This window comes from Leuresthes tenuis, unplaced genomic scaffold (assembly GCF_036924035.1).
Source record: "Leuresthes tenuis unplaced genomic scaffold, fLeuTen1.0.hap1 SCAF_11, whole genome shotgun sequence".
Classification (NCBI taxonomy): domain Eukaryota; kingdom Metazoa; phylum Chordata; class Actinopteri; order Atheriniformes; family Atherinopsidae; genus Leuresthes; species Leuresthes tenuis.
Genome location: NW_027325365.1, coordinates 10,304,628 through 10,332,017, shown reverse-complemented (window position 1 = coordinate 10,332,017; position 27,390 = coordinate 10,304,628). Strand labels below are relative to the sequence as shown.

Sequence of the window (27,390 nt, the reverse complement as noted above, 5' to 3'; positions counted from 1 at the left end):
GTTGCTGGTCATTAAATGTCTCCACTGTTATGAAAATTGATGCAGAAAATTCTGATTTACTGCCTTTTTTTCATATTCCCTGGGTTATTTCTTCTTGTTAAAACTTACACTTGCATTTTCCACAATGAAGTTGGTGTTTTGTTAGCTGGTGCAATATCAGCCTTGTGTCAGTACATTTTTGGATGTGTTATGCTCTCCAATTCTTACTCTTTCACATAACTTAATACCCACTCGATCCATTTGGAATGAAATACCAGACTAGATGCAACTCTGGAGCCACGAAGAGATTCATGCAACTCTTTTGACGATATGCTCAAGAGGCCCCGTTTAAAATGTGAAACATGTTACACAACTGGACACAGTCTTTAACAAAAAATATTTTATTTAAAAAACACCATTATATTAAAAATCGAACATTCACAAAAATATTGCAACGTTACCATCTAAAGTGTTCAAAGGCAATCTTGAAAATGTATCAAAGCAATAGGAAGATATTGCACTTTTCATGATTGTTCAGCAAATTTGACTATAAGGCAAAAGTCTACAGTTTTTAAATCACGATACATCCTGACGTCGATCCTCTTCATCATGTTGCAAATAATATACCGTTCCTTTGAACTGCAACTTATTATTATACTTTGCTCAACATCAGAATTACCCTGCAGGTAAAACATTAAAAGCATTGTAAAACATGCAGATTTAAAACTCCAACATTTGGAAACATTAGCTCTTTTCAAAACACAGTATTGTACTTGCATGCAGTCTAAAAAAAGCATGCTTGCATGGCTAAATCCATAGAAAAACCTGAAGGTGTTGACAACTCTAGGCACATGTCCCATCTGTGATAATTTACTGAAATTGCTGCATTAGACTGTAGCAAAAACAAGAACAAACAGATACTATCAGTACGTTTTAGACGGTGTTTCATAGGAATGGACAACAGGTGATGCTTCTTTTTTTCTAGGTATGCTGTATTCAATAATTAACTTCTTGCAGTTAAAAACATGAAGAACACTAAAAATATTACACCATTCTCTGATTTCCTCACTGTGAGGTCTGAATGACGCAAAAAGAGAAACTAATGTAGAGCCTAACTGGTTAACTGACCTCCAAAGAGAAAAGGAAGCACTGCATGATACATAAAGTGCTTTTGTCAGAGTCTAAACCCTGTTTCGGTTAAATATTTGGCCTTCAGGAAATGACTCCTGTGACACGGCAGCAGACAAAAGGAGTCTGTTGCATCTTACTTTGCTCACTGAGATTTTATGTGTTTCGTGACATAAATGTTGTCTCGGGGTCTTTGATGTGGTTAAAAAACAGACACACAGAGCAGCCATCACTGTATTTTTCATGCACCACTTTCACATCATGGTAGGATTGGAATAAATGCCATTGTGTTTTTGTGTGTGTATGCGTGTTTTTTATGCCATTCACATATTATACTGCTTATTTTGTGGGATCACAGCTCTCATCTCCAGTGTTTTATCTGCTTTGGTTTTCTGTTGCTTCTGCCATGGCTCGGAATCTCGAATTTTCATCTGCCAGCAAGGCTGCGGGGGAGTCAAACTCCAAAATCTAAAAAAAAACAAAACAAAATGACAGAAAAAACATCAGCACATAAAATCTGGATGTATTACTGATGCCTTCATTGCAGCAGTGTATGAACAGCATTTTAATATCTGGAAAACATGGTCCTCAGACGGCCTTGTTACACTTTGTTTTAGTTTTTACTGTGTTACCTGCGCTGATCACAAAACAGAGCACAGCTTTAGCTCTGCTTTTGACACTGACACATATTGGATACATTTACAACAGATTAAAGGAGTAAAACTTAAAGAAGTCGCCAGTTATCTAAGAACATTAAATCCTGAGTAGGAGCTATTTAACATGATCCTTAGAGAAGTTAACTCAAACTTCTAAGCAGTTTCTAATTTCTGTGCATTGTGTTTTCTACTTGCATCACAAGTCAGTTTGAGCGCCTCACAAGTAAAAAATGCAATATGTTATCCTATTCCTCAACTCAAAGTGACCAATTCACAGAGTAAATCAGGGGTTGTCTCAACTTGTAAATGGGTTTGAGGCAGCAGAGCGAACTGTACAATCAGTCATGTTGCATTTATACACACCTGGCCGTTGTCCAGCACCATGACCCGGCTGCAGCTCATCACAGTGTTGAGACGATGTGCAATGATGAGAGTGGTGCAGCTGCCAAACGCACAGCGAATGGTCTCCTGGATGAGACGATCTGTCTCCGTGTCAATAGCTGATGTTGCCTCATCCAGTATGAGTATCTAAAAATATAAACAGTAAATGTTACAGAGGGAGGCGCAAATAACAAATATCTTAATGCACAAATAATCACATAGTCCTGAAATCATGGCGCATGTGCTCGGCATATTAAATGCAAAACTCTAACCTCATGCACTGTAAATGTGGGATCATGCTTGATCAAATAGTGAATATAATGCAGTTTTAAATAACACCACTAGGTGGCAGTGGTATCCCATGCAGGAGGAGCCAGGGGAAGAGCTCATCTTCTCATTAAATGAAACTGAACAGATAGTCAGCCATTCCAAAAAAGAAGAAAGAAAAAAAAAGGCTGACATGTAAATAAAGAATGGCAGCATAATACACTCAGCACCTTGCTGTTCCTCAGGAGGGCTCTGGTCACACAGAGAAGCTGCCGCTCCCCCACAGAGAAGTTCTCTCCGTTCTCCGTCACCTCCGAGTGGAGCGAATGTGGCAGCTGGCTGACCTGAGGTAGGCAGATACAGAGATATGAGGACGGCTTCTTTACAGAGTATACAAAGGATAATTTACGATGCAATCATCTTATCACTCACCATTTCTTTTATATGTGTTTTCTCAAGCGCTTCCCAGATCTGCAAATCAGAGTATTGGTCCCACGGGTCTAAATTGCTCCTGTTGGGATATAAAGCATAATTGTGGTATTCATCAGCTGGATGAAATGTTTCACATTGAGACAGTACATGTGTTGTACTGCTGACCTCCCAACCTGCAATGACCAAGATCCCCTCTCTGGGTATCGGAAGATAAAAGTGGTAGAGGTCCATAAAGCTTCAAGCTTTTGGGTTTTGTAAAAACAATGCTGCCATTTTGTTTTTGAGTCACTCTTGCCTGTCAAATTAGGCTTCTCTGTTGTTTAATTTCTTATCACAGAGCATAGATTTCCCAGAGGAAAATCAAGCTGACAGACACAGACTGCCACACTAAAGCAAGTAATATAAGCTCCAAAAACCTTGCAATATCCAATTTCAAGCAAATTATGGAAATTGTGAATGTGTATTCGGGGAGTCAGTGACTTTATGTTAAAAAAAAAGAAAAAAATCCAAATTTTTCAAGTACAAAAAAGTAGGCTGACTAAAACCCATTTTCAGGAGGGAGTCATCATCTGTATGGGTACACATACAGACCCCCATTTTGATTTGACCTCCTGGTTGTACATAAAGACAGATTTCAAATAAAGCAGATGCCTTAGCTGAGAAGGTGTGTTTTGTTTCTCTATTTTCCCTGATGTGCTTTTTAGTCCAAGATAAATTTTGTAAACCAGAAAAATCCATTATTCATAACTATTGATGATGAAAGTAATTATCACTGGATTTACCTGACTGTACCGATGAACAGTACAGGCTCTTGAGGAATGATGGCTAGCTTGCTCCGCAGGTCATCCAGGCCAATCTGTGCAATATTGATCCCGTCAATGATGATGGAGCCTCTGCTCAGCTCCACAAGCCGGAACAAAGCTACAGCCAGAGAGGACTTTCCTGCAATCACATTCAGAAAAGATGCTGTGCTCACAAATGTGCACAGAGATGTTGCAACAGAAATGTAAATGCTATCTGAAACGCTGCCGGCTGGGGAACAGTGAAGGTCAGTCGTACCTGATCCTGTGCGGCCCACAATGCCGATGGTCTCTTCAGGCAGAATGGTGAAGGACAGGCTCTTAAGCACTAGTGGCAGATCACGTCGATAACACATGCTTACATCCTGGAAGGTGAGCTTTCCCTGCTGAGGCCAGGAGGGGGCAGGAGTGGCCGCCTCACAACTTTGTTTGGGTGCTTCACTGTCAAGACTCTGAGATAAGGAAAGGCGATGGTATCTGGTATTAATCTCTGAATCTCTGAAGAGGAACAAGCCCTCTAACTGAGCTGAAGTGATTTTCCCTCTATGAGCTTTTCTTTGCACTGGAGGGAAAAACTCAAGTTGATATTTGTATCTTTGTGGTTTGATGACTGTTGTGTGTGCAACACAAGCCTTGTCATGCCTTCTGGAGAGCACAAAGACCACACACTGAGTTTCTGTTTGCCTCCTGCTGAGTTCATCGCACATATACAATCACACACACATGCATGTCTGGACACGCTAACCGTCCTGAGTTAATCTACTGTCATACTGGCCTGGTGTTGTGATTACAGAGAGTGCAAACACATAAAAATATTTCAGTGAGTCACAAAGCCACTGCGCTTATCAATGCTCTTACCTTAATATAATGATTGATCCTTTCAACTGATGTAAAGCGGGCCTCAGTCTCAGTGAGCAGCCGCACCGTAAACTGAAACAGGCCAGTCAACTGGAATTGAAAGACAAGCAGAGAGTTAAAAGGTTAAGGATTTCCACTGTCACACTAATTACAACGACGCCCCGACTGTTTAGGTCTCAGCAATTGAGCAGCAAACGGACTTGCTGACATATCTCCTTCACAATCTTGCTGATTGATTTAAATTATCTGCAAAAGCTGGTATCACTTTGTTGATCATACCTTTAGGAAAAGCTCTGAATGTTTAAAGGAATAATCTGCAGAGTGACAGAGAACCTGCATCATACACTTCCAGTGGGTACTGAACAGCAGCTGTAAACTACAGCTCAGTTACATGCTCGGCTGTAGATGGCAGCTAAAATGCTGACTTATTTTACATGGAGCTCAAGGACAGAGGAGTTAGTGGGCAAATATCAGTAATCAGTAAAGTGAATAATTAGGGAAGATTACCCACTATAAAGCTATGGTAGGTAGAAATCAAGAGAAGGAAAATATCGATTCAACCCACTCATCTACCATGTCCAACCATTCCCTGTGATATTAGACATTTTCTCATTGCTTGTTCAAAAAGTGACTGTTGTATCTTCACTGTGGTGTTATGTTGTTTGTAAGGTATGGAGACATAATGATGTTGCAAATATGGTATGCTATTTGAAAGCATACCCTGGAGTAGCAGCATAATGAAAGAGTATACTTTGATGTCATATAGTGGAATCTTTGTTACACTTAATAGTACCTCAATGTATCATTTTAATCTCAAATCAGAGAAAAGCGTAAAGCCTGGTATCAGAGCCAAGAGAAGGTTTAGAGCTCCCATTTTATTTTATACCACTTGAATTACAATATGCTGAAAAGTTATAATGGCATTTCCACACAGTGACGTCACAAAATTTCTTGCCACCCCCAGCTTTAACCAGCTCTCATTTTACAGCTTATGGATGTGAAAAGTGACACAGTCTTAATTTATCCTGTATTATATGAGTAACAATTAAAATACATCAGGTAAAGTTCTGATCAGCAAGACTTTGCACTTATTATTCTTTTGAATTACTTGTGTGTTTCTGCACGTGTTTGTTTACAAACCTGCACCGCATATGATATGGCCAGGCCTGCATAGGCTGGTGGTATCTGATTGTGCATGAAGACAATGAGAAGTGCTACAGCAGTGATAAGAGAGATGCTGATGAGGTCCAGGCGGACAGCCAGCCAGCGCATAGCGCAACTAAAGAGGTAGTTGGTGGCCTGGTTGGTGTCCAGCAGTTCCTGATATCTAAAAAAATAAAAGAAGGAGATACTGTAAACCCATTTGAAGCAGGGCTGTATACCTCCCCAGTTCATTGGAAACTTTCCAGCACGAGGTCTGATTTATTAACAGGCTAAGGAAGAAACTGAGAAACTACATGAGAAGATAAGGTGAAATTAATGTTTAATGATTTATGTCACTGATAGATAGCATTGTGCTCACCTTTGGAGGAAGCTGTGCCCTCTTCCATAGGCGTGGATGGTGGAGAGTCCCTGAAGACTGCTGGTTATATGGGAGGTGAATGGTGATTGGCTGATGTTCTCCAGGCGCTTCAGCTCACGAATGAGAACCCTGGAAAAAGACAATAATAGTTTTTCACATTTAGCAACCGAGGAATTCATATTTTCCCGTAAAATCATATACAAATGACTGCAAATGTGACTTTGGGGAGACATAAAAACTTTGTTCTGGCTTGTTTTGTTATCCAGTTCGATTCTGATGAATTTCTGTCAAGTCTGAAACACCACAGAACTAAAAAGTTGTCTGTCTTTGAATGAAAATGAAAGGGCATTGTGTGAAATATATTCAACTAGAAATCATTAAAAGCAACCCAGGGGACACAGAAGGCAGAATGTGAAAATCTAGCTGAAAAGATGAAGCTTTGTGGAAGTGATTTGACCCACTTTAAGGGCCAGAGCACGTATGTCACATCTACGTTAAATTGATACTTGAGCTTTGTAAAATGTTGGAGGGAACACTGCAGTCTTAATGATGAAACAGAGCTGAACGGTGTGGGATTGGAAGACGCTTCAGCTCTAAAGATGCTGCTGTGTGGCAGACAGGTAATGATGAGACAATGCACAAAACAGGCATATGGCCCACGACACAGCACCAGCTTCTCTGACTGGTCACTTCTCCATACTGATGGTTGTGTAACATTACAAGTGATGGCCACAAACAAAAAGCCAAACACTTGGTAGCCAGATGTGCCGTCGATGAGGAAGTAAGAGGAGGAGAGGTTTCATGAGAAAGGTGTGGCTTCTGTCTACAAGACAGAATGACAGTGCATGGCAGTTACGAGTCACCCATGAATCATTCGGTTTTCTCATAAAAAGCTGAGATGACATGAGGAAAGAACATGACACTCCCCTTCTTCCAGGCTGTGATGCACACAAACATGTTCATGCACTGGGCAGTTTTATTGTAGAAAGAAATCAATAACAGCTGCTTTAAAAGTGGGTAATTTTAGTGGGAGTTCTACTTTGATGTAACATCCATACATATCCTGGGATGTTATTTCTTCGTAAGACACCGTATCTCATTCTTTTAAACAGCACTGCTGAAGGTTATCAATTCTTTTCATTAGCCATCAGGGAACAGCTTTTCCTTCCAGTCTTATTTCCTTTCAAAGTATATCCTTACTTCCACTTGCATTTCCCACCAACTAAGCACATCGAGAGAAGATGTTTTGCAATTAATGTGAGCTCTTAATTATCAGATCTGATAAAAGAAATCACGAATTCCAGTTTGTGTAGAAGCAAGTCATTAAGTGGCATATTGAATATAAGATATATATATATATATATATATATATATATATATAAGAACAGGAGAAGATGTTTGTTTGAGCTGCTTCCCTTTAAGTTTCATCTCCTTCTGCCCCTTCACACCACAATAATCCCAGTTTTTAAATGATGCAGTGCTAAAAATCACAGATAATTACTGTGTGCACTGGATGTGTTGGTGAAATCTTGTTTTTGCAACTTCTGACAACAATAACACAGACTCATGTTCTTCTTGATTTCACATGAAGAGGAAATAACATTCTGTGGTTATTTCCCAGGACACAAGCAAGCGAGCTATGGTTTCTCTTGGTGGATTCACCTTTATTACACAACTGCAGCAAAAACGTAAATAATGACAAAGCAGAGTCATTGGATCAGCCAGAACACTCCTGCAAAATTTACCACTGTACAGAAAACCCTTGAGACTCTAATGTTTGCAGATAGAGATTATTGCAAAGCCTCTTTCAATGTTTTTCATTTTCAGTTCTTTCGAAATATATCATCTAATTTGATCCCACAATGAACATTAATGATTGGGATAAGTCCGCAAAATCCAGTCTATAATCATAGTACTGATAGGTGTAATGTTCTCAAATCCAAGTGAGATATAGCCCATGTGAGAGCATGTCTGTGTTGAGTGAGCATAAACACGTGATATAGCTGAGAGAAAAGCAAAAAATGATCCCTTAGCTTTGAAGCTCTATGTTGATTTTCAGTTTTTAATTTACTGTAAACTTCAGTGTAATTACTGAAATCTATCTCAGTTGAAACTGAAGAATCATGCAGCTGTCAGTGGAAAATAAAGGTACATTATCATCATCCTGCAAACTCTATCCTGTGAACTAATAGCTATGATAACAACAAGAACGATGAGAATCTAACCTGGAGACACGGTTGACAATGCAGAGGAAGGCACCCAGGGGCAGGATGGAGATCAGGAACCAGGGGAAGACAATGCCCACCATCCCCAAGCAAAACAGCACCAGGGTCAGGTTCTGCAGCAGCATTTCAGCCTGCATAGTCAGACGCACATCCACTGTGGGGAGGAAAAATAAACGGACTCAGACGTGCAGTGTAGTGTCCGATATGAGACAGGGGGGGGTTGAGGCTTTTAGGGGCATTTTCACCAACAGAGAACCCATTTAGTTTAGAGTCATGAACAAAGTTGTTGGCAATTCAACCAAAAATAGGTTAGTTCCCAGCGAGAACCAGATGCCCTTCAGATCCAACAAGGAATTGTACTGAGATGGGCACCAAGATGAGTGGGCGAGTGGTAAGATTAACTGTCAGTATAGACATCTGCTGAATTACAGCAGAGGCTCAAAGGCTCGACCACAGTATGACAGATTCTTTGGTTCCCAATCTGCTTCATATTAGTGTTTTATTTTCTTTCACAAACAAGAGAGAGAAAGTAGTAAAACATCTGCAGGCAACAGAAAAAAAATATCATGCTTTGAAACAAACGCAACCATCCAAAAAAACAAAAAAACAACTCACAAATCGACATGTCAAGCAAAGACACAAGTGAAGTGGATAACAGAGAGCAACTCACAGGGGGAAATACTTCATGTCAAATCACACTGTGTCTTGGCACTACACCTTGTCAACTACGGTGACTTCACTGGCTGAGAGCTCTCCTGAGGAGAGGTTCACAGTCATGACAAATCAAGCCTCACCCTCGTCCATGTCCCTGGAGAAGCGGGTCAGGATTCGACCCAGAGGTGTCGTATCAAAAAAGTGCATGGGGCTGAGGAGTAGCCGACGGAACAGCTTGTCGTGAAGTGCAGATGCGGCCTTCACTGTGCACTGTCAACACAAACAACATGCTGCGTTTCAACATGAGTCCTGACACATGTAAACAAACAACTTGAACAAACATACGGAAACAATCGTGGCTCGGAAAAACAGACAGTTGGAAGGAAATCACACAGTGATCACACAATACAGTGGCACTCACATGTTGCCTGCAGAGTTACAAACACTACCTCACCATATGCTGAGCATGTGAACAGGGGTGGCTGGCTATTTGCTTTCCTCGCACAAGGCAGGCTGTCAAATCTTCATTTATAATGAGTTTCTGGGAGGCTTACATGAAGGTCATGACCCAATGCGCAAGAGACATTTCTCCAAGTGGACAGAAATTACATGTGGCAGCGGAGAACAAATTAATTCTATTAATGGAATATTTAACACTCACAAAGATCCCATCACAGCTAGAGGTAAAAAAAAGATTAGCCATCTTTGAAAAATTAGCAATTTCACGTGGCACGCATCAACGTGGGGGACTAACCTCAGCAATGCTGTGTCAGGATGGGTTAGCGTGAAAAAGAGGACGCGCACCCGAGGGGGCACTGACTTGGATGAGCGCACACACCCACGCGCGCCCGTCCTCGCTTCCTCTCCTCTTTTAAAATCACAGACGGACAAATAGACACAAGCAGCCTTTGTAAAGCTGTGGATAGTGGAAGTGGACAAATGCTAAATGGATTTGGCTTGCAGCCATTTTCCATTATGGTGCTAGACTCATGAGAGCATGAACAAATGACCGCAAAGACAATTAGGGAGGAGCACTTGACTGTAAAGCACTAATGATATATCTGAGCTTAATAACACTTTGAAGTTCATCAGCGTTTAAAAGAAAAGAGTCGGTGATGATGATGAAAGACGCTTACCTTCACAAACACAAGTCCTCTAACTGTCTTAAGCAGTAAAGCAGCTCCCATGGAGATGACATAAACAGTCGAGTAGTACTGAATATGAGGGTTGAGCCTCATGCTGTTGCGCGGTACTGTTTCATTCACCAGGATTAATGATGTGTTCTGAGGGCAGATGGGGCAACAAATTACAATGACTGAGTTAAAAATTGAAAAATTCCCCATTTGGCTTCAAATGAAATTGAGAAAAGCCCACTTTGGCTCACAAAAAAGTACATTAAAATCAGTCTGATGACGCTTACTATTCTAAGCACATCTCTCAACAGCAGCCACTGCATGTTTGCTTCACATCTGTTTCTCTGCTGCTTGTTTTTAATTAAGTTTACCAAGATGCTGTTACTTTTTTAATCATGCACATTCAGATTAATGCTCTGTCTGCTGCCACAACTCACTGAGGCAAAGTAGTTATTTTTCCTTTGGGAGCCAAAAACACACTAAAGAGAGGATTTTATTATAATGAAGCAGGGTCTGCTTCCAACTCACCCCACTGCCTTGCCTGATCCAGTGACTCAACCACCAGTTACTGAAGGCTATGCTGCCAGTGGTAGAGAGGAAGAAGAAGGCGTTGATGATAAAGACTAATGGACCCCCTGCTGCTTTGATGTAGGCTCCATACACAGACCAGGCCACTGCACCAGAGCCTTTCTCCTCAGCTTTCATCAGTTGTTCTGAATCCAGGGGACAAGAAAGAAGGCCAAAATAAAAAAGTTGCTTAAGAAGCTGTCACAAAGAAAATAGCATTTAACTTAATTCTATACACGTCAAATGAAAAGTGGCAGGCTCCCTCACCTCTGCTTTTGCTTTCCACCTTAGGTATGACCTTGGCAACATCAACAGCACTGTCAGTCTTTTTTGCTCCTTCCCTTTGTTGGTTGTTTTTTAAATTCTCTTTAACCAGGTTCTGAGAGACAAGCCAAGGGAACGGAGTTTTTAAGCATGCCGTAACAACACAATGAGCTTAAACAGATACGATATCGGTGACATGGTCTTCAGCAATTCACGAGTGAATCAATGCACGCATTAATAATGAATGGCCTTGTATGTATTAACATTTTCCTTCTATTGGGCCTGTCTATCTGTGCTCATGAATTATTCAGCTTGTAATGTTCAATGTTACTGTGTAGCAGGAGCAACGATGCCTTATTCAAAAGTGCTGCTTTTGTTGCTTGTGCACCCCAGGCCTTACCTCCTGTTGCATGCTGTTGAATAGGTTGGCATAGTCACGCTCTTTAGCCATTAGCTGTGCATGGGTGCCGTGCTCAGCAATCTGGCCGTCCTTCATCAGAATAACATCATCACACTCAGGCAGATACTAAAAAGGAAATATAAAATAGTAAAATAGTGAGGACTTTGCAGATATTTTATTGATCAAAACTGGAGGGTCTAGTCATTCAGGAAAGCAATGGAACATTTTCTAGAAAAAGAAAGAGACATTTTGACAGTTTAGTGGTCCTTACCTGTAGCTGGTGCGTCACAAAAAGCACCGTCTTGCCTTTAGCAGCCCCACGAATGGCTTTATTGAAGATATGCGAACCCACACAAGCATCAACAGCACTGAGAGGGTCATCAAGGAGAAGTATGGGTCGATCACTGTAGAGTGCACGTGCCAGACTCACTCTCTGACGCTGCCCTCCGCTCAGGTTGGCGCCCCTCTCCCCAATCTAGAAAGAGAAAACAGAAGTAAGTGCTCTGTGATATTTGAAAAATTGCAGTTAGCAGTTGTGATGTTTTGTGGAAGACAATACACAAACCTCCGTCATGTCTCCATATGGAAGCTCTGCAAGATCTGGGAGGAGACAGGATGCTTCCAGCACAGCGTTGTATCTGATGAGTAAAAATGTGAAAAATTTATTCAGTTCAATAATACTTCATTAATTTCCAAAGGGAGATTATATTGCTGCAGTATAAATCATCATTAAATTAAGTGAAGCAGAGAGAGGTAACGCTGAATTCTTCAGAGATCACTATGATTAGATCGGGGTGTTGTTTTTGTACCTTTCCAACAACTGAGCCACACGCACAGCATTGGCAGGTAAAACAGGTGAACACTCAAAGTAAACATTCACAGGAACTCACAGCCAACAGTTCAACAAATGGGGTGAGGAGACACTCTTTCTCAGAAACATTTCCAGTATTACGCCATCTGTTTTTAGCAAGTGCTGAAAATTCCTCCTTCTTCACTGTTATCTCTCTGTCTGCCCTTATAGTCTTAAAGCTAAGTAAAGAGATGTTCCTGCTTGTTACTGCAGCCATGTTGTAGGGGGAATTTTAGGGGGAATGTTTTAGGGATATTCCCACTGTGTCTTCATTAAGGATCCAATCTCAGCCATTTTATCTGCCACTGAGCTAACATTTCTCATGATGATCAAGAAAATAAATGCTTTAAACTTTCTCCTTCTTCATCTCCATTTTGCTCCTGTTTCGCATCTTCGACATCTCCTCTTCAAAGCACCTGAACTTGGGATCTTATTTCAAGCATTACTTGGGCTTTAGTGGGTTAAATCAGCTGTTCCTGCTTGGAAAAAAAATTCCCGAGGCCATGGTTATACATTATAAAAGATGCAAAGAAAAGTGCCATTACACTAGTTTAAATCATTCTGGCAGCGCAAAATCCAAACCAGCACTGGAAAATGTTTGAAAAAGATTGTTTCCACAGAAAAAAGCTCATTAGAAATTTGCAATAAGATACTAAGAAATACCCAATATGTGCATTCCCAATCTATTTATGGCAATCTCTGTAGATTTCTACCACACCTCTATCTGCTATGCTTCAATTAGGAATAAATGTACACTTTTAAGGACTTATTCTTGCAGCATCATGACACAAAAGTTTATCTTACTTGTCCGAGTCATACTCATTTCCAAACAGGATGTTCTCCTTCAGCGAGTCATTGAGAATCCAGGCTTGTTGGGACACATAAGCGAAGCCCCCGCTGGCAGCTACTTTACCTTCTAACAGGGTCATCTGCAACACAAAAACAGAAGGTTAGAAGCAGAGAAAACACTTGAAAACTGTTCTTTTCAAAATATATGTCCTTGCGGATATTCATGTTTGTGCCATTGAAGGGGGAAACTAGCTGAATCTGACCTGTCCAAGTAGAGCAGACAGAAGAGAGCTCTTTCCACTCCCCACACCTCCACAGATTCCAACCAGAGAGCCCTTGAAAAAATAAATCATGCGAAGCAGGTGAAGGGTTATCCAACTGTTTAAGCCACATATTCTTAATCATGTCCATGTTTTTTGTGTTACCGTCTTGACACGTAGATCGATGCGGTGCAAGGTCTTGTGCAGTGGAGGTCGTATGCTTTGGGTGGAGGAGATGGTGCTTTGCGGGCTTTCCTGCTCCATATTTGTGAGAAGACTTTGTCCATTGGGGCCTTCTTTGTTTCCCTTGGTGTCCTCTGTGGAGATGTACAGGCTAAGCTTCTCCCTGCGCAGCACACGCTTCATCCCTCCTCGCTTCTTCGGAGGTGGGTTCGACTTCTTCGGAGCTGGGGAACGCGCCTTCTCCCAGGCCAGCGTGGTGTCCAGAAATTCTACTGCGTTGGCAGGATCCTCCATTTTGACTAAAATTGTCTCTCTGACATCCATCATATAGAGCCTCTGTGGTGTGATACGAGATGGGTTACCTTAAACAACATCTGATTCAGACAATTTAATGCTGTTTTCTTTTAGGTATGACAATATCAAATAAAATCACGAAAAACAAACGCTGTTTCACACATGGCCTAACACGCGTCAAGTTATGTAAGGATGAACTGGCTGAGCAGCAATGACTGAATCACAGGGCCTAATGCCTTAAGTGGAGTCCGGGCTGTCCTTAAGCTTCTCAGTACTTTATCATGCAGTGCGTGTAAATCACAGAAGATCTTGAGTCTTTTGGTGCGTCTTTGGCAGCAAGGCTTGCTTACTTAACCTTAGCTGGCTCTGTGTAACTTCTCTCACTAACATGTGACTTTTACTCTGTGTTGAGAAACAGTATATCAAAAATGTCAGTATGTGGTGTGGGTGGAAGAGTCTTTAGCAAGAGGGTAAATCCTGCCTGGTGACTCTCATTCTGTATGCACACTCTATTTTCATCAGTCGACCTTTGACATGGTTCATTTTGACAAGTCATATGCTGTGTACATATATATTTGTAAAGAGAAAATCGTTCAGTTACTATATGCTTTTACTGTGCTGAATGACTAAAACACCTGTCGTGTAAAAACACAAAGTATGCACCATATAAATGACATTTATACGAGTCATCTTTATCTAAAATACTCTTTAAACAGTAATGTGCAAAAGTCTTAAGGCACCACTAATATTTAAATATCTTGCCAGGAAATAAGTCTTTAAGTAGTTTCCAGGAATAGTTCTCCAGGCTTCTTGAAGGACATTTCAAAGCTCTTCTTTGGATGTTGGCTGCCTTTTGTTCCATTCTCTGCCAAGATGATCCCACACTGTTTCAATAATGTTGAGGTCTGGGCTCTGGGGAGGATTCCTCCATAAGACCTGTTGCCACTGATATTCAGTTTATTCTTGTGTCATTTGGCAATAGCTCAGCCTTTTCTCCCTGTTTCCCTTCCTTAAGAATGGCTTCTTGACAGCCACCCTTCCATGGAGTTAATTTCTGATGTGGCTTCAGTCAACAGTAGATGGATACTTTACATTTTTTAGGCCTGTTACTTGTCCTCCACTGCTTTAATTTCCTCAGATTTTTTAAAGGACACACTGCACACCTTGCTGAGATATGGAAAGTTTTATGCTTATAGCTCCTTGAGAAACAACTTGATGCAAAAATGCTATTTTATGTTTTCCTTGGCAATTCTCTTAGATTAAATTAAAGTTATGGAAACAAATCATGTGTCATTTGACAGGCTGCCAGTAACAAAGTGCCTAAAGACAATATTTATTAAATTGGTTCTTTGCTAAGTTGCCTCTTATTCTTAAGCACAACACTGCTTCATCCTTTGAGTGTGGAGCCTTTTTTAAAACCTGAATGATTCATAGGTGGCTTAATAAAGCCACACATTCTTCTGAAAATAGTGAGATACAAGGACTAGACTTAAAATGACTGAAATAGCAGCCAGTGTAAAAAAAAAACTTTCAAAGACCTTCAGAAAACCTGCAGAATCTTTGCTCAAGACCACTTTAAAAGATCACAAGACAGTCTGGCTGCTTGTAAAAGAGTATAAGAAATATAAGGTGATAAGTACTCTGCAAAAGAAAGACTTTTTTCACACACGTTTATCAAAGAGACCTTTCTGGCTTTCTCACCTGAAACCTTTTAGCTGCGACGGCACCCTCTGACAGTGATCTCACGGCCAGTGGTGTGACTTTCAGGGCAAAAGTCATGGAGTTGAAAACAGCAACCACAGTGAAAGCCTGATGTAGGATGTATATAAATAGAGAAAGTTATTTAGAATTCATTACCCTGTCTCTGACTTTGAAAACCAAACAGATGCTTCACTTCAACTTTAAAATAAGTTAAAAATGTCAAAAATATAGATTGTTTAATGTAAAGGACAATTTTTGGAAGGTTTATCATACAATTAATACAGTCAGTGGTAATTGTATCCTAATCCCACATGCAAAATGGTAAAAGAATACATTGAAAATGTTTATTATGGGCTAAATATATGAATACCTCAGCTGCTGTAAGGTCATAGCCAAGGGCCATGTGTAAGGTGAAGGTGCACACGCTTGCTATCACCACGACAATTGGAGCCACACCCACTGTGAGACTCTGGACGACCCCAGCTCTCTCCAGTATCCCCCGCTCCTCTGATCGCACCTCTGTGAAGAAAACATGAAAGAGAGACATGACTAAAAGGAAAAGAAAAACAAAAAGTGGGGGTTGAGTGGCTCCCAAAGGGTTTTCCAATGAACATTCAATCAACAGCACCCCCAGAGCCACTAACCAACACAGCACACAAAAACAAATACAAGAGGGAGGACAAGAGCCTCCCTCTTGAATGAGGCTTGAAAACCTACTGAGCCTTGATAACTCTCCAAGCCTAATGCTCAAATACTAACCCCTTGGTCCCTGTTTGTAGCTCCCACATGCATGACCTGACTGCTTTGTTAACCCAGCACACCGGGTGCAAATACAAAAACAAGAAGCTTGAGAATCTTAAGCTCAAGAAACACAGTATGTGAAATAAGAGAACTCTGTCCCATCTGGATTTATTTTAGATGGTATGTGTGTTCTCTTTGAACTACAAAAGGATGAGTCATACATCTTGGGTAAAAACACTGATCATTCATGTAGCTGGGATACTAATTAAAGGGAACGACATTGTAACCCTTAAGGCTCATTGGCGATTAAAGTGAATACCAATTAATTATCCCTCTAATAGTTTATCACTTAACAGCAGTAAAACTAAGCCCCACCATGTTAATCTGGAGAATGATTAAAAGAGGAGAAAAAATCCCATATCCACAACCTACAGCAAGGACCACATTAGAAAAGGCCACTGCTAATTCGTAGATGAGAACAACAGCCTCAGCAGACATTTAAGATGCCCCGAACCCATAATAACCTTGAAGATGGTGGACTTCAGGCATTGGTGATCTTGCCTGTTTACTGATTTCAGGTGATAAACTGATCATTTGTGAGTTAAAATAAAGTGACATAATATTCTGAGTGAGTTGGCAAATAAAAGTCCCAAAACATGCATTCAATTGTACAAAGCTCTCTTAAGAAGCTGCGGTAATTGACCACAAACAGGAAATGAGCACTGCGTATATCGCTGAGTCACTTAGGAGCATGACAGCCACTCACTGTGAACGTTCTGTGCAAAAGCATCTTCCCAACAATACATTTTGATGAACTTTATGCAGCCCAAGATCTCGTTCATCAGCCTTACGCGCCGGTCAGTGACTGACACGCACTTCTTGCGGAAATACGCCGTCAGCCTCGATGCAAGCATCTGTCCAGACAGGAACAGTGGAAATGATGACAAGAGAAATAAGTGGCAGGGGAGGAAATGAAAGTAGACACAATCACATTAGCTGTGCTACAGGCCTGTCCTGGGGACCAGAGTGATAAACGCCTTTCACCATAAATACCAGAGTCTCTTGCTGTCGGGCTATGCCTTAGGCCGAGTGTAATTTGAAAATAACAGACAAAGTTGACAGGAGATTGATAGACACATAGTTATGATGCTCTCAAAAAGTGCTGGTGGGGTTCTTTAATCGCCTGATTTAAAGAGATGACTACTTGTGTCTTCTACTAACCAAATTACGTGAAGTTGTAGCTCAGAAAATAATGAGTCAACAGCAATAATTGTCCGTGGTAATTAAATTAGTTTAAACTTTTAGAGGCTGTGATTAAATTGCTTCTCGTTGCTATAATGAACATGGTCATTAATTGGTGTTTATAAAAAAAAAGAAAAAGTTGGTCATCAAATTACACTTTGCTGTTTGGAGTAATTTGTCCTTTACTAACAATCAAATTTTCCCATGTTTCCTATGTTCGTGCAGAAGTCGTACCATTGTAGGGTAGAAGATGATGAAAATGGCTGACCCCAGCACAGCAGTGGGGCCCAGGAAGTAGGCGGTGTAAGACAGACCCAGTATCCCCACCAGGGGCCCTCCTGCCAGCAGGCAGCCCACTGACACTGCTTCATACAGCCGCTGGCCATCACTGGAGCAGATGTTGATCAACTAGGTGTGGAGCAATTTGTACAACAAACTTAATTAAAATCTTTTGTGAGCTGAGCAATTTCAAACAAGGAAAACTAAGACTATAAGACCAAACAATCAAAAAAGGAAGTTGTCTTCATTCCCCAGTTTACTTGTTAAACCGTAGTTCTTTTAAAGCCGTTTAAGGACTAATCTTAGCAAGCCGTGCTTCCTTCAGGCTGTGAGATTTGGCAAGATCTAAGCACGGATGTTGCAAGAGTATAAATGAAATCCATCTCAATCATTTGTATGTGGCGCTCAGAGGTGCGGGATTATGTTGTTAATTTGGAGATGAGTCCCCCGAGTCACTTACCTCGCCTGGGCTGATGTCTTTAGTGCTTCGCAGGCGGAGGATCTTCTGGAAGGCAAAAGTAAGAGCTGCCCCACGCAGACGAGCAGCAGTGCGGTAGTTGACGGCCCACATGAGCGCCAGAGACCAGGAACGCATCAATTCCATGAGGAAGATCCCGGCTACCAGAGACAGGCCGTACAGTACATAAGTCTGTGAACTCTGGGAGTACTCCAGCAGAGCTCGTACCAGGAGTGCCTGACGACGGACAGTGAAAATGGGATGAGGGAACACACAAGGAAAGAGTAGCAGGGAAAGAACAAAGATAAAAGAGAGACATTGAGGAGATTAAGATGGGGCAGAGAAGGAGCAAAAAAGAAAGGGAAAAGAAAGAGTCCCATTTATAAAATGCCACAGATATAGATAAGAAAGACAGAGACGAGAAGTATGAAAAAGATTAGAAAATAGCATTAAACACTTTGTGTTTAAATCAGTCAAATTAGATAAAAATGGTTAAGCTGCAGAACTCAGTATTGTTTTCTCAGCATGCACATTAATAAATCAGATAGGTATGTGACGCAAATGCCTCATTGTGTAAGAACTAAATCCAGTTAATGCTCTTAGATGTGGGTAGTAATAATCACAAAGAGCACACATACCAAAACATCGAAATAAACTTCTTAGGGCAGAAGGAACAATGTAACCAACTCAGAAACACAAACAAAACTCTTCACTGTGACTACTGAACTAATTTCTGCTCAGGTTTAGAAATGAGCAAACATTCAATCTGTATTCTAATACACATCAAAAAGCATTGTTGAAATCACAAGTGTGCCAGATAAAAAGGACGGCGCATTTCTGGACCAAAATGTGAGGAAGTGTAAACCAGCTAATCTATGTTATTAAAATTGATTTTACTATCTAAGGCTTTGTAATCCACCCTTTAAATACCCAGACCGGCGTGAAACAGGATGAAGTGATTTTCAGAAAATACGTGGACTTGTGGCTCCAAACTAGCGACCATGCTGAAAGACATATTAGCCAAACAGAAGCAATAGAAAATGAAAGGAGGACTTAGAGGGTACTCACAGGCCCAATGAAACCTGCCACCATGGTGAGGAGGAGGGAGAAGATGGCCACCAGCATACGGGTTTGGCAGAACCTCCAGAAGACTCTTATCAGGGATGCCCCCTCTCGTCCACGTCTTTTTAGCTCATCGTGCCACAAAAATTCGAGCCTGGAACCAACGACCAAGAACAAACGACATGCACTGTGACTGGGCTTAATTCAAGGAGTGAGAAGACTCAACATCTGGTCAAACATTTTTCCTCTCTTTGGCATATGAGTGTGGTGTCAGTCAACAACATGTAAATGTTGGTCTTTGTGAAGGGAAAAAAAAAATCAGTGAAAACGTTATTTTATGTACTGCTCTCTACCCTTAAGTGATGTAAAAGCAGTTCATCAGACTGCCTAAAAGCACAAAGTCAGGTATAAATGGTCTGACTGGCAATCATTCCAGTTAAAAACCACCAGAGGAAAATGAAAGCAGGCAAGGTGATAATAATGCAAAGGTGACCTCCAACATACAATCATGAATGATGCATCACATAATTAGACTGAGAAAGGTACCAAACATGTTAAAGATCTGCTAATGTGCTCCTACTGCTGCATAAAACCTCTTAAAGTGGGTAAATATCTTGTTGGCCAAATACTTCATGGCTAATGACTCCATAAACCAGCAGCAGAGCATCTGCAAAAGCTAATTTATGCCCAAACGTCTTTATTAAAAACGTATCAAATACAACTCTCACAGCCTGATAATTACAACTCGAAGTCCAATGGTGCTAAATATAAGAAATTATAATTAAAAAGCAGCCAAACGTTGCTTGGATGCAACTTTAACCACTGACAATGTGAGGAGTATTAGGACCATAATAAGGATGTATTTCTTAATCTAGAGATATAATAGAAATACCAAAAACAAGGTAAATCAATTTTATTCTCAACAGTAATGTTGATTATAAAGTTCATCACATTAGGAGTGAGACTGAAAACTTTCATTGTGAAAACATGCAGCTCTTGGTACAATCTCTTCAAAGTCCTAACATAAAGCCCCGTGCTTTATGTGCTAAAAGAGAAGCTATTTCAATCATCTTACAATTTATAAGACCAATTTTGTCTTTTTGATACAGGTAGGTGCTTTTGTCCATATTATAGTCACTGATGCTGGTAGTTTGATTGTTTGTTTGTTACACGCTGAAAGTTTGACTTGATTCCTTCCTCTGCTCTTTATCCTCTCAATGATGCCCTAAGACACCATCACAGAAGTCTTCTATATGAGTACAATAAAACATAATACAATACCAACAATATGTAATGCAAATGTATAGTTTTCATAATCAAAGTTAACTTAATTCTCACTATTTAAAAACTCAATGATGCAACACTAGATCTTAAGTGTGGGCTTAGACAAATGGAAATGAGAACACCAGGGCAACAGTATGGGCTCCTGAGGAGGAATTATTTGCTTTTAAACAGGACTGAAATGTTTATAACAGCTAACAGCCAGATGGCAAGCGAAGCTGATGTTTCAAGAGCATGTTGGCTGGGACATCGCGTTCAAGATTCGCACCTCACTGAGCACCAACAAGTGTCAACTCTCCCAGGGAGCTTTTCCAATTCCCCCTCGCGCCATCATCTCTGCTTTGCATTGCGGTTGCATAACCGTTCTTGCTATGTAAACGCAAGATAAAGCCCCCCTCTGTTACCATCGTGATAGCTTTGTACTCCTTTCCTGCTTCCCTTCTACCAGCTCTTAAACACACAAAAAGCAGTGGCAATAAACCACCAGGCCCTAAACCACAATCTCTCTGCAGAAGAAGTCACTAACACCACATGCAGTTGTCATCAGACACACGTTTCAACTTCCTCAAATAATCATTCTCCTCTGTACTGCCCAGTCATGCCACATAGACGTGACAGCACACGAGGAATGGACATTTCAATGAGCAGCAGCATCCAACTGCCCCATAATAAGCTTATTGTATGTCCTGATAGTTCATTCAGAGAATTTGTGTGTTACTGTTTCTCAAGCTGTGGTTTGGCAGTCAAACAGAGACTTTTACCTTAGTCAGTGACAGCTAATTAACGTCACAGGGAGACACTGTGTGTTGCAGGTAGAGGAGTAACATAAGCACCCAAGTCAGGCACCAACTCTCACTGTAATCTCTAATCCCTGCTATTCTTAGCACCCCCATGCCGACACAATGTTCCTGTATTAGTAAAGAGAAACAGGCTGTTCATCAGTTAAATCGCACAAAAGTGACAGAAAACTAACAAACAACAAAGCCCCTAACAAATCTAAACACCTAAGAACAGAGGCTAGCAAAAGTTCTGGTAAAATCCCTGTTACTGCGAATGACTAAGTGAGCCAAACATGACCCGATTTCCAAAAGCCACAACATCAAAGATGATGCATTTGTTACACCTTTCTTACTTTAAGAAAATGGAAAAGCGCTTGAAGCAAACATTTGGGTACAAAGCATTGCAAGTACTTAGTAACACACTCGTAGGGCAGTGACTCTTTCCAGTCAGCGAGAGCCTTTCACTTCTTGTTTAGGATACATTTGCCTCGTCTGCATGCAAATTGCTACTAGTTCATTGAGATGCCTGCACACACTGCTCTTTCCAGGACTATGCATAGATTTTTGATGATGTTTAGGTGACTGTGAAGGCCACGGTAAGGCTTGAGCCTCTTTAGGTAGTCCATTTTGGATTCTGAAGTGTATTCAGAATCACTATTTTAATTTAATCATATATCACAGTCTATGCCGCAGAAAGTGTGGTGTTTGCTTCCAACTTTCCAAATATCTAACTGACTTGTTCTTCCCTCAGCCAGTGAATTGCTCCTTGTGCCACCAGCTGTACCATTGATCAGTCCATCCTCATGCTAAACAGTTTGAGAGGTGTTCTTTTCATTCAATTCTGCACCAATTTTTCTCTACACATATATTTGCTCTTTGTTTTAAAAATCTGCATGTTGACTGCCTCAGTCCACAGGAACTGTTTGCACAAGGGTCACTGCACAGTGGAATCGTGCACCACCACTCTGACAATCTCCCCGAGATGCAGTCAAATGAAGACTTTGTTTTCTCACATCCCATGAACACTTTTCACAACTAAGGAAATGACTACCCTCTTATAGCTATTTTCTGCTGTGTGGATATCTGCTTAGAGGAGTGCATGGCAGGACAATATCTATGTTAGGTCCCTTGACCTTTCCAAATGACACATGAAAAACCTATCCAAGAGATAAAATCTGTTGGGGTGCTCAAACTTTTGTACGCCAATCCTTTTCCTTTGTTTTCAATTTGAAGTTTTCCATAAAATTAGTTGCAACATGTTCCTCCAGCTATTTCTTTTAAGTACCACTTGTTTAGCCCTTCGGTAACCCCATACTAACTTTTTTTGATTTTGATAAAATTTATATCAAAAATTGATCAAACTTATAAAAAAAAGTTGTAAAATGTCTCACTATCAAAACTTCCTACTTTTTGGGATGTTTTTTCCCAAATAAATACACTTTAAGGAGAGTCCATTGCACAGATTGTTTGTAATCATTTTTGGCAATGATTTGGGTTCATAGAGAAATCAGCTATGTCCAAGTTTATGTTCCACATGAAATACAAGTCCAATCAAACCACCTTTTGGTTTTTGTTTTGTTCTGAGATTTAATTTTCTCGACAATGAGCAGACTTTGAGAATAAAATACAGGGTATATTACCAGAAATATCCTTTAAAGGGGAACCCTGAGGTGACAGACATCATATACGACACACAAAAACTGGGTGACTTGGGGTCATTGGGGGCCTGAGAGCAAATGCTTTATATGTTGACACATTTTCCAAGAAATTCTTATTTATTCTACTTCATCGTCTCAGCTTCAAAGTACTGGAGCTTGGTGGGAAATGTCTGTCGGCATCAAGTTTCTTTCATGAGGCAAACGTCAGCAGTGCACCGTTACCTCACCTTTGACAGTTGACTGTGGATGCCTCATGGCAAGACAGTCCCCATACGTCATCTATAACCAAGCTGGACGCCTTGTAGGCCTTCAGTGCCAGTGGGGAGAGCCAGTGCAGCGTCATAAATGAGAAGAGGCCAGCGTTATCGACTGGGTGCTGATGCCTAGAATAGAGTAGAAGACGTGAAAATGGGTGAGATGTCTAAAAGTGCAGGGCCCACACAGAGGCGCAATGTTGGCAGAGCAGGCCCATGTAGGTTGCTGAGAAATAAGCGGCGCCTTTGCTCGACAGTCAATGACAGGTGAATCATGCCTGCAGTGTTTGGACAGTAATTTGCACGCTCCTCAGAGAAATCTAAGAGAGCAGCGAAAAAAGAAAAAAAAGGTCAGGGGCAATTTATCAGGCGGCATATGTTCAAACATGGTGGTGTGTGTCTCTGAGGGATAAGTTCCCATCCCTTATCAAGGCCTCCTGCTACACCCAAACAGTCAGGACATTAAACAGGCAGCGAGCAACAAATGTTCAGTATGCTGAGCTAAACTGTCTGCTGTCATATCTCCACTCATCTGGCCAACATAAACTTTAATGCAGTTTTGTTTACTTGTGCGTGATCCTGAAGGGCTTTAAAAGCTGCAGGCTTTTACGGTAGCGGCCTCGTGTTTTCGGCCCCCTCTCCAGCGATGCCTCTGCCTCCTCCTCCTCCAGCTCTGGCAGTGGTTGTGGGGAGGACAGGGACAGGCCCTCCACCCGCCCGGCTGCTTCCAGGGCATCTGGGAACATGGCAGGTCCTCTGAACAGGGAAGAAACAAATAAATGTATGCATTAATTAGCAAAATGCATTTTTGAACTGTGATAAAAGCCTTATAAGATACAACTACTGGTGTTAATCACAAAATGCAGACACTGTCACAGAGCAGCTAATTGCCAAATCTATGAAAACAGTAACTTCAAATATCTGATTACACTCAGATATTCCATGTCGGCAATATAAACTTTCATGATTGACAATCTGGCAATTATCTTTGCCATGAGTCTGAAATTACGCTTCTATAAGATAAGCACATTTTCACATTAGAGGAGCTGGTTCCTGTTAATTCACTTTTTTGTTCACAAAAAATACTCTAAACCTGACATTTCCAGCCAAAGTCTCAGTGAGATAGATCAAATGCAGTGCTCTGCCTATGCCTTCATTTAACCAAGAGAGCTAGTACAGAGGAGTCTTTTGCTGAATCACCCTCTGAGACGCAGATAGTTTTGAGAAATCTCCTTGCTCACAGGTCATGGCCCCCACTCTGGCATACAGTGCTTATCTATTTAAAGACAATCTGCCAGCAAGCCTGGGAGCTCAGGAGCAGACATCTGAGCTGCCGGTGCATCCAAACACTGTCACTGATCCCTCCTGTAGCAAAGCTCTGTGACAAGGTCAGCCCCAGCCGGTGTGGGGCGCAGATATCTGTCCAGGGAATGTAGTCGATGATGAGATCCAGTACAGCTAGTTCCAACTGGGGCAAAAGCAGAAACTGATACCATAAATTCTGCTGGAAAATATGTTGCGACACATAGTCACTGCTGTTTTGATGGGCACCAAACTTTGGTGCTGAAACAGAGTACTACTGTGTATTTGCGTTTCCATCTGTTGCCCACAGTGTTTGTATCATGTGAAGTTTGTCATATGGCTGCAGATTTTTTAGGGAAACACTGGCCATTATTCGCTACAGTCAAAAGCTCTGCAGCCATGAATTCCAAAAGTCCCTTACATAAAGAAACTAAATTAAAATGCTTACATGGGATGGAAACTTGACTCGACTGCCTCATTAAAATGTCACACAACACAGCACTCACACAATAACAAGGTTACGTTCCAGCTGATAGCAGAAACCACACACAAGGAAACCAAAATAGATATCTGAGCAAATAAAGTTAATAAGTACAGCTAATGTGCACAACAAACTGACCCACGATATCAGAGATACACACTTTGTTTGCCTCACGTTTTTAGAAGTTATCAGCGTGCAAAAAGATAAGGTTCTTGTAAACACAACTTGAGTCATATACAGTTTTACATTCAACCAATTTCTTTCTTGAGGGTTGTTTGATCAATTTAAGAAGTCATCACTGATAACAGATCACTCTACACTAGTTAGAAATACTTCCAAATATTCTAAAACTATTATCAACCTGCCTCATTATCACGATACAACTACTTTTTCTCTTGGTTAGCATCTGTAAATATAAAGTGACTGGATAATGGCAGAGTTTTCATCAGTTCCACACTTACATTCAAGTCAGTCCGGTTCGGGTCACCCTGGTAGCAGTTCACTTCTTAGATGTTGTATTTACAACAAGGAAGCACAGATGAGGATGACCATGGTGCTTCTTCTCTCAGTTTTGTCTTTAAACCTGAACTTCGTCTCCGCACGGGAACATCCTCTTCAGAGCCGGATGAAAACACAGCGGGGAATCATGACAAACTTTACGCCTCACGTGTATACAGGACGTGCTGCTTCCTACCGGCGGCGTCCACGGCTTCGTTACACTGTCACATAACTGCTTCACATGAAACCCTACAGGGAGAGGAATTCCCGACATCTCTCTGATGTCATCGCGTCTCGGCCAACCGCGGACGCTGCTGACAGTCACCCTGGTAACGGAAATAACAACCAGGAAGTGTTTGGTCCACGAGATGTCCGCGTTCCTTTAGGAGGGCGGAGTCAGAGACATTGGAGGCGATCTGATTGGCCTCTCAGATGGTCAACACGATAAGTAACCGGCCCCACATGTCTGTAGTGATGGGCGAGGACAGGATGAACGCAATTATGACGGTGCAAAAAACCCACATGAGGCTTAAGTGTGGACACACTCTGGGTCTTTTTTTAGCTTAGATATTTAATACTTTCTTTAAGAAAAGCCATTAAACACATCAGTGGTGCCTTTTGATATGAATAAACAAAGACAGAAAACACAGACAGCTTTATCTTTAGAGGTATATCTATGAAGAGTGTTTACATTGCAAAGTAAGTATGAATACAGACATGCTTGTCAGCTTATGGTGGAGGAAGGTGCATGTTTATAAATGATCTTGTGGTCTTAAAATATTTATTCTAACCTATGAAACTTCACTTGTCACTGAACCCACCAGGTAAGGATAAACAAAGTTATGACACGGATCTGTCTCCATTTTTTTTAACAGAACCTCTATAATTATAATTAATATTTTGTCCTAAATGTACACATGAGCCCAAATGACTGAGGACATTCTTTTACACATCACCCATTGTGCACATGTTCACATCTAATGAAAATAAATATTATTTTGTGTCAAACAAATTACAGTCTTCACTCACACACACACACACAAATCAGAACATCTGAGACATACAGAGGAGTTTTTGATGTTCTGGTGACCTGAGATTGTTAAGCTATAGTGTTCATCAAAACACTGTTATTGATTGGAAGACTTCCACAAACCTCTCTCTTGTGCCAGGTGATTTGAAACTTTCTTCATGTAAATGATAAGACTGAAAGCTAAGCTCACTCTGTCAATAACAGCTTCACTGAGACATGTTAAAGCGTCACGTCAAGCAACAGAAATGTATGAGTCACAGCCACGCACAGCAGCGTGGACACAGAATCACCCAAAACAACAATATAACTCGATCCTAATTCAAATGAATGGATAACAAACAGCTTGTGATCATGTTAATCACGATCCTGTTAATAAGCCATGTGTAATGAAGTAGGGAAACATCAGTCAGTCCACAGGACCAGGACTGGGAAACACTGAATAGATTACAGGTGAAGTGCAGCAGCAATGCAAACACAACCAAACGGGACGTACTGTAGCCAGAAGCGAGGCGTCATTCCTGAGCCTCTGTTTGTCTAGGTATCGTTCCTCATACTCCACCTGCCAGGCTATACAGCACAGGCTAAATAGCCTGTGGTGTATTGTTTCTCCTCATGTGGGTCCTGGGGCATGTGGTGGCTGTGACTGATAGGTGGTCATTTTCTGTTATTTGGAGTCATACCTGCTGTCACTGGTTTGTGATGATTTGCTGTGTTCCAGGTTTTTACTAAGCAGTTCTTGTAGCCTGTAGCCTTTTGTGTCATGTGTGGTCTCTCGAGCATGTTGTGACTATGCTTGATGCGTTTTTTTCCGTGAATTTTGGTTACATCTGCTTTCACTAATTTTGTGTCATCTGAACAGCTCTTGCACTTGCTGATTAGGAGCCGATCGATAGGGAGTTTTTATGTCTTCTTTAACACTGTTGTGCACGTTTCCTTTTTTTTTAAAGATTCATATTGATTTTATGTATATGATCAGTTTGTTT

The 27,390-nt window shown here is 41.1% G+C and overlaps 1 protein-coding gene across 1 annotated transcript; it reads right to left on the bottom strand.

Moving 5' to 3' along the window:
- Positions 1-364: 364 nt before the first annotated feature.
- LOC140317848 (ATP-binding cassette sub-family C member 5) lies at positions 365-25,624 on the bottom strand. Its single transcript, XM_072395369.1, has 29 exons — positions 25,341-25,624; positions 23,664-23,852; positions 23,070-23,225; positions 19,131-19,278; positions 18,066-18,299; positions 17,561-17,734; positions 16,851-16,998; positions 15,714-15,862; positions 15,344-15,451; positions 13,331-13,684; positions 13,169-13,240; positions 12,921-13,045; positions 11,832-11,904; positions 11,538-11,741; positions 11,267-11,392; positions 10,870-10,981; positions 10,564-10,748; positions 10,039-10,185; positions 9,043-9,172; positions 8,249-8,402; positions 6,024-6,152; positions 5,642-5,828; positions 4,502-4,591; positions 3,903-4,095; positions 3,626-3,785; positions 2,844-2,922; positions 2,642-2,755; positions 2,127-2,291; positions 365-1,575 (listed from the first exon to the last, which is right to left on the bottom strand). Exons 2-29 carry the CDS (start codon positions 23,840-23,842, stop codon positions 1,483-1,485), a joined length of 4,188 nt encoding a protein of 1,395 aa, XP_072251470.1. The 5' UTR covers positions 23,843-23,852; positions 25,341-25,624; the 3' UTR covers positions 365-1,482.
- Between the last annotated feature and the right edge of the window lie 1,766 nt (positions 25,625-27,390).

What these genes read in the sequence shown, in the direction of transcription:
- LOC140317848 (XM_072395369.1), bottom strand. Translation starts at nt 23,842, where the DNA reads ATGTTCCCAGATGCCCTGGAAGCAGCCGGGCGGGTGGAGGGCCTGTCC. An exon ending in TCATCTTCTACCCTACAATG is followed by an intron (nt 16,999 to 17,560) that starts GTACGACTTCTG and finishes CTGTCTGGACAG; the next exon opens with ATGCTTGCATCGAGGCTGAC. An exon ending in TCAACAGCATGCAACAGGAG is followed by an intron (nt 10,982 to 11,266) that starts GTAAGGCCTGGG and finishes CTTGTCTCTCAG; the next exon opens with AACCTGGTTAAAGAGAATTT.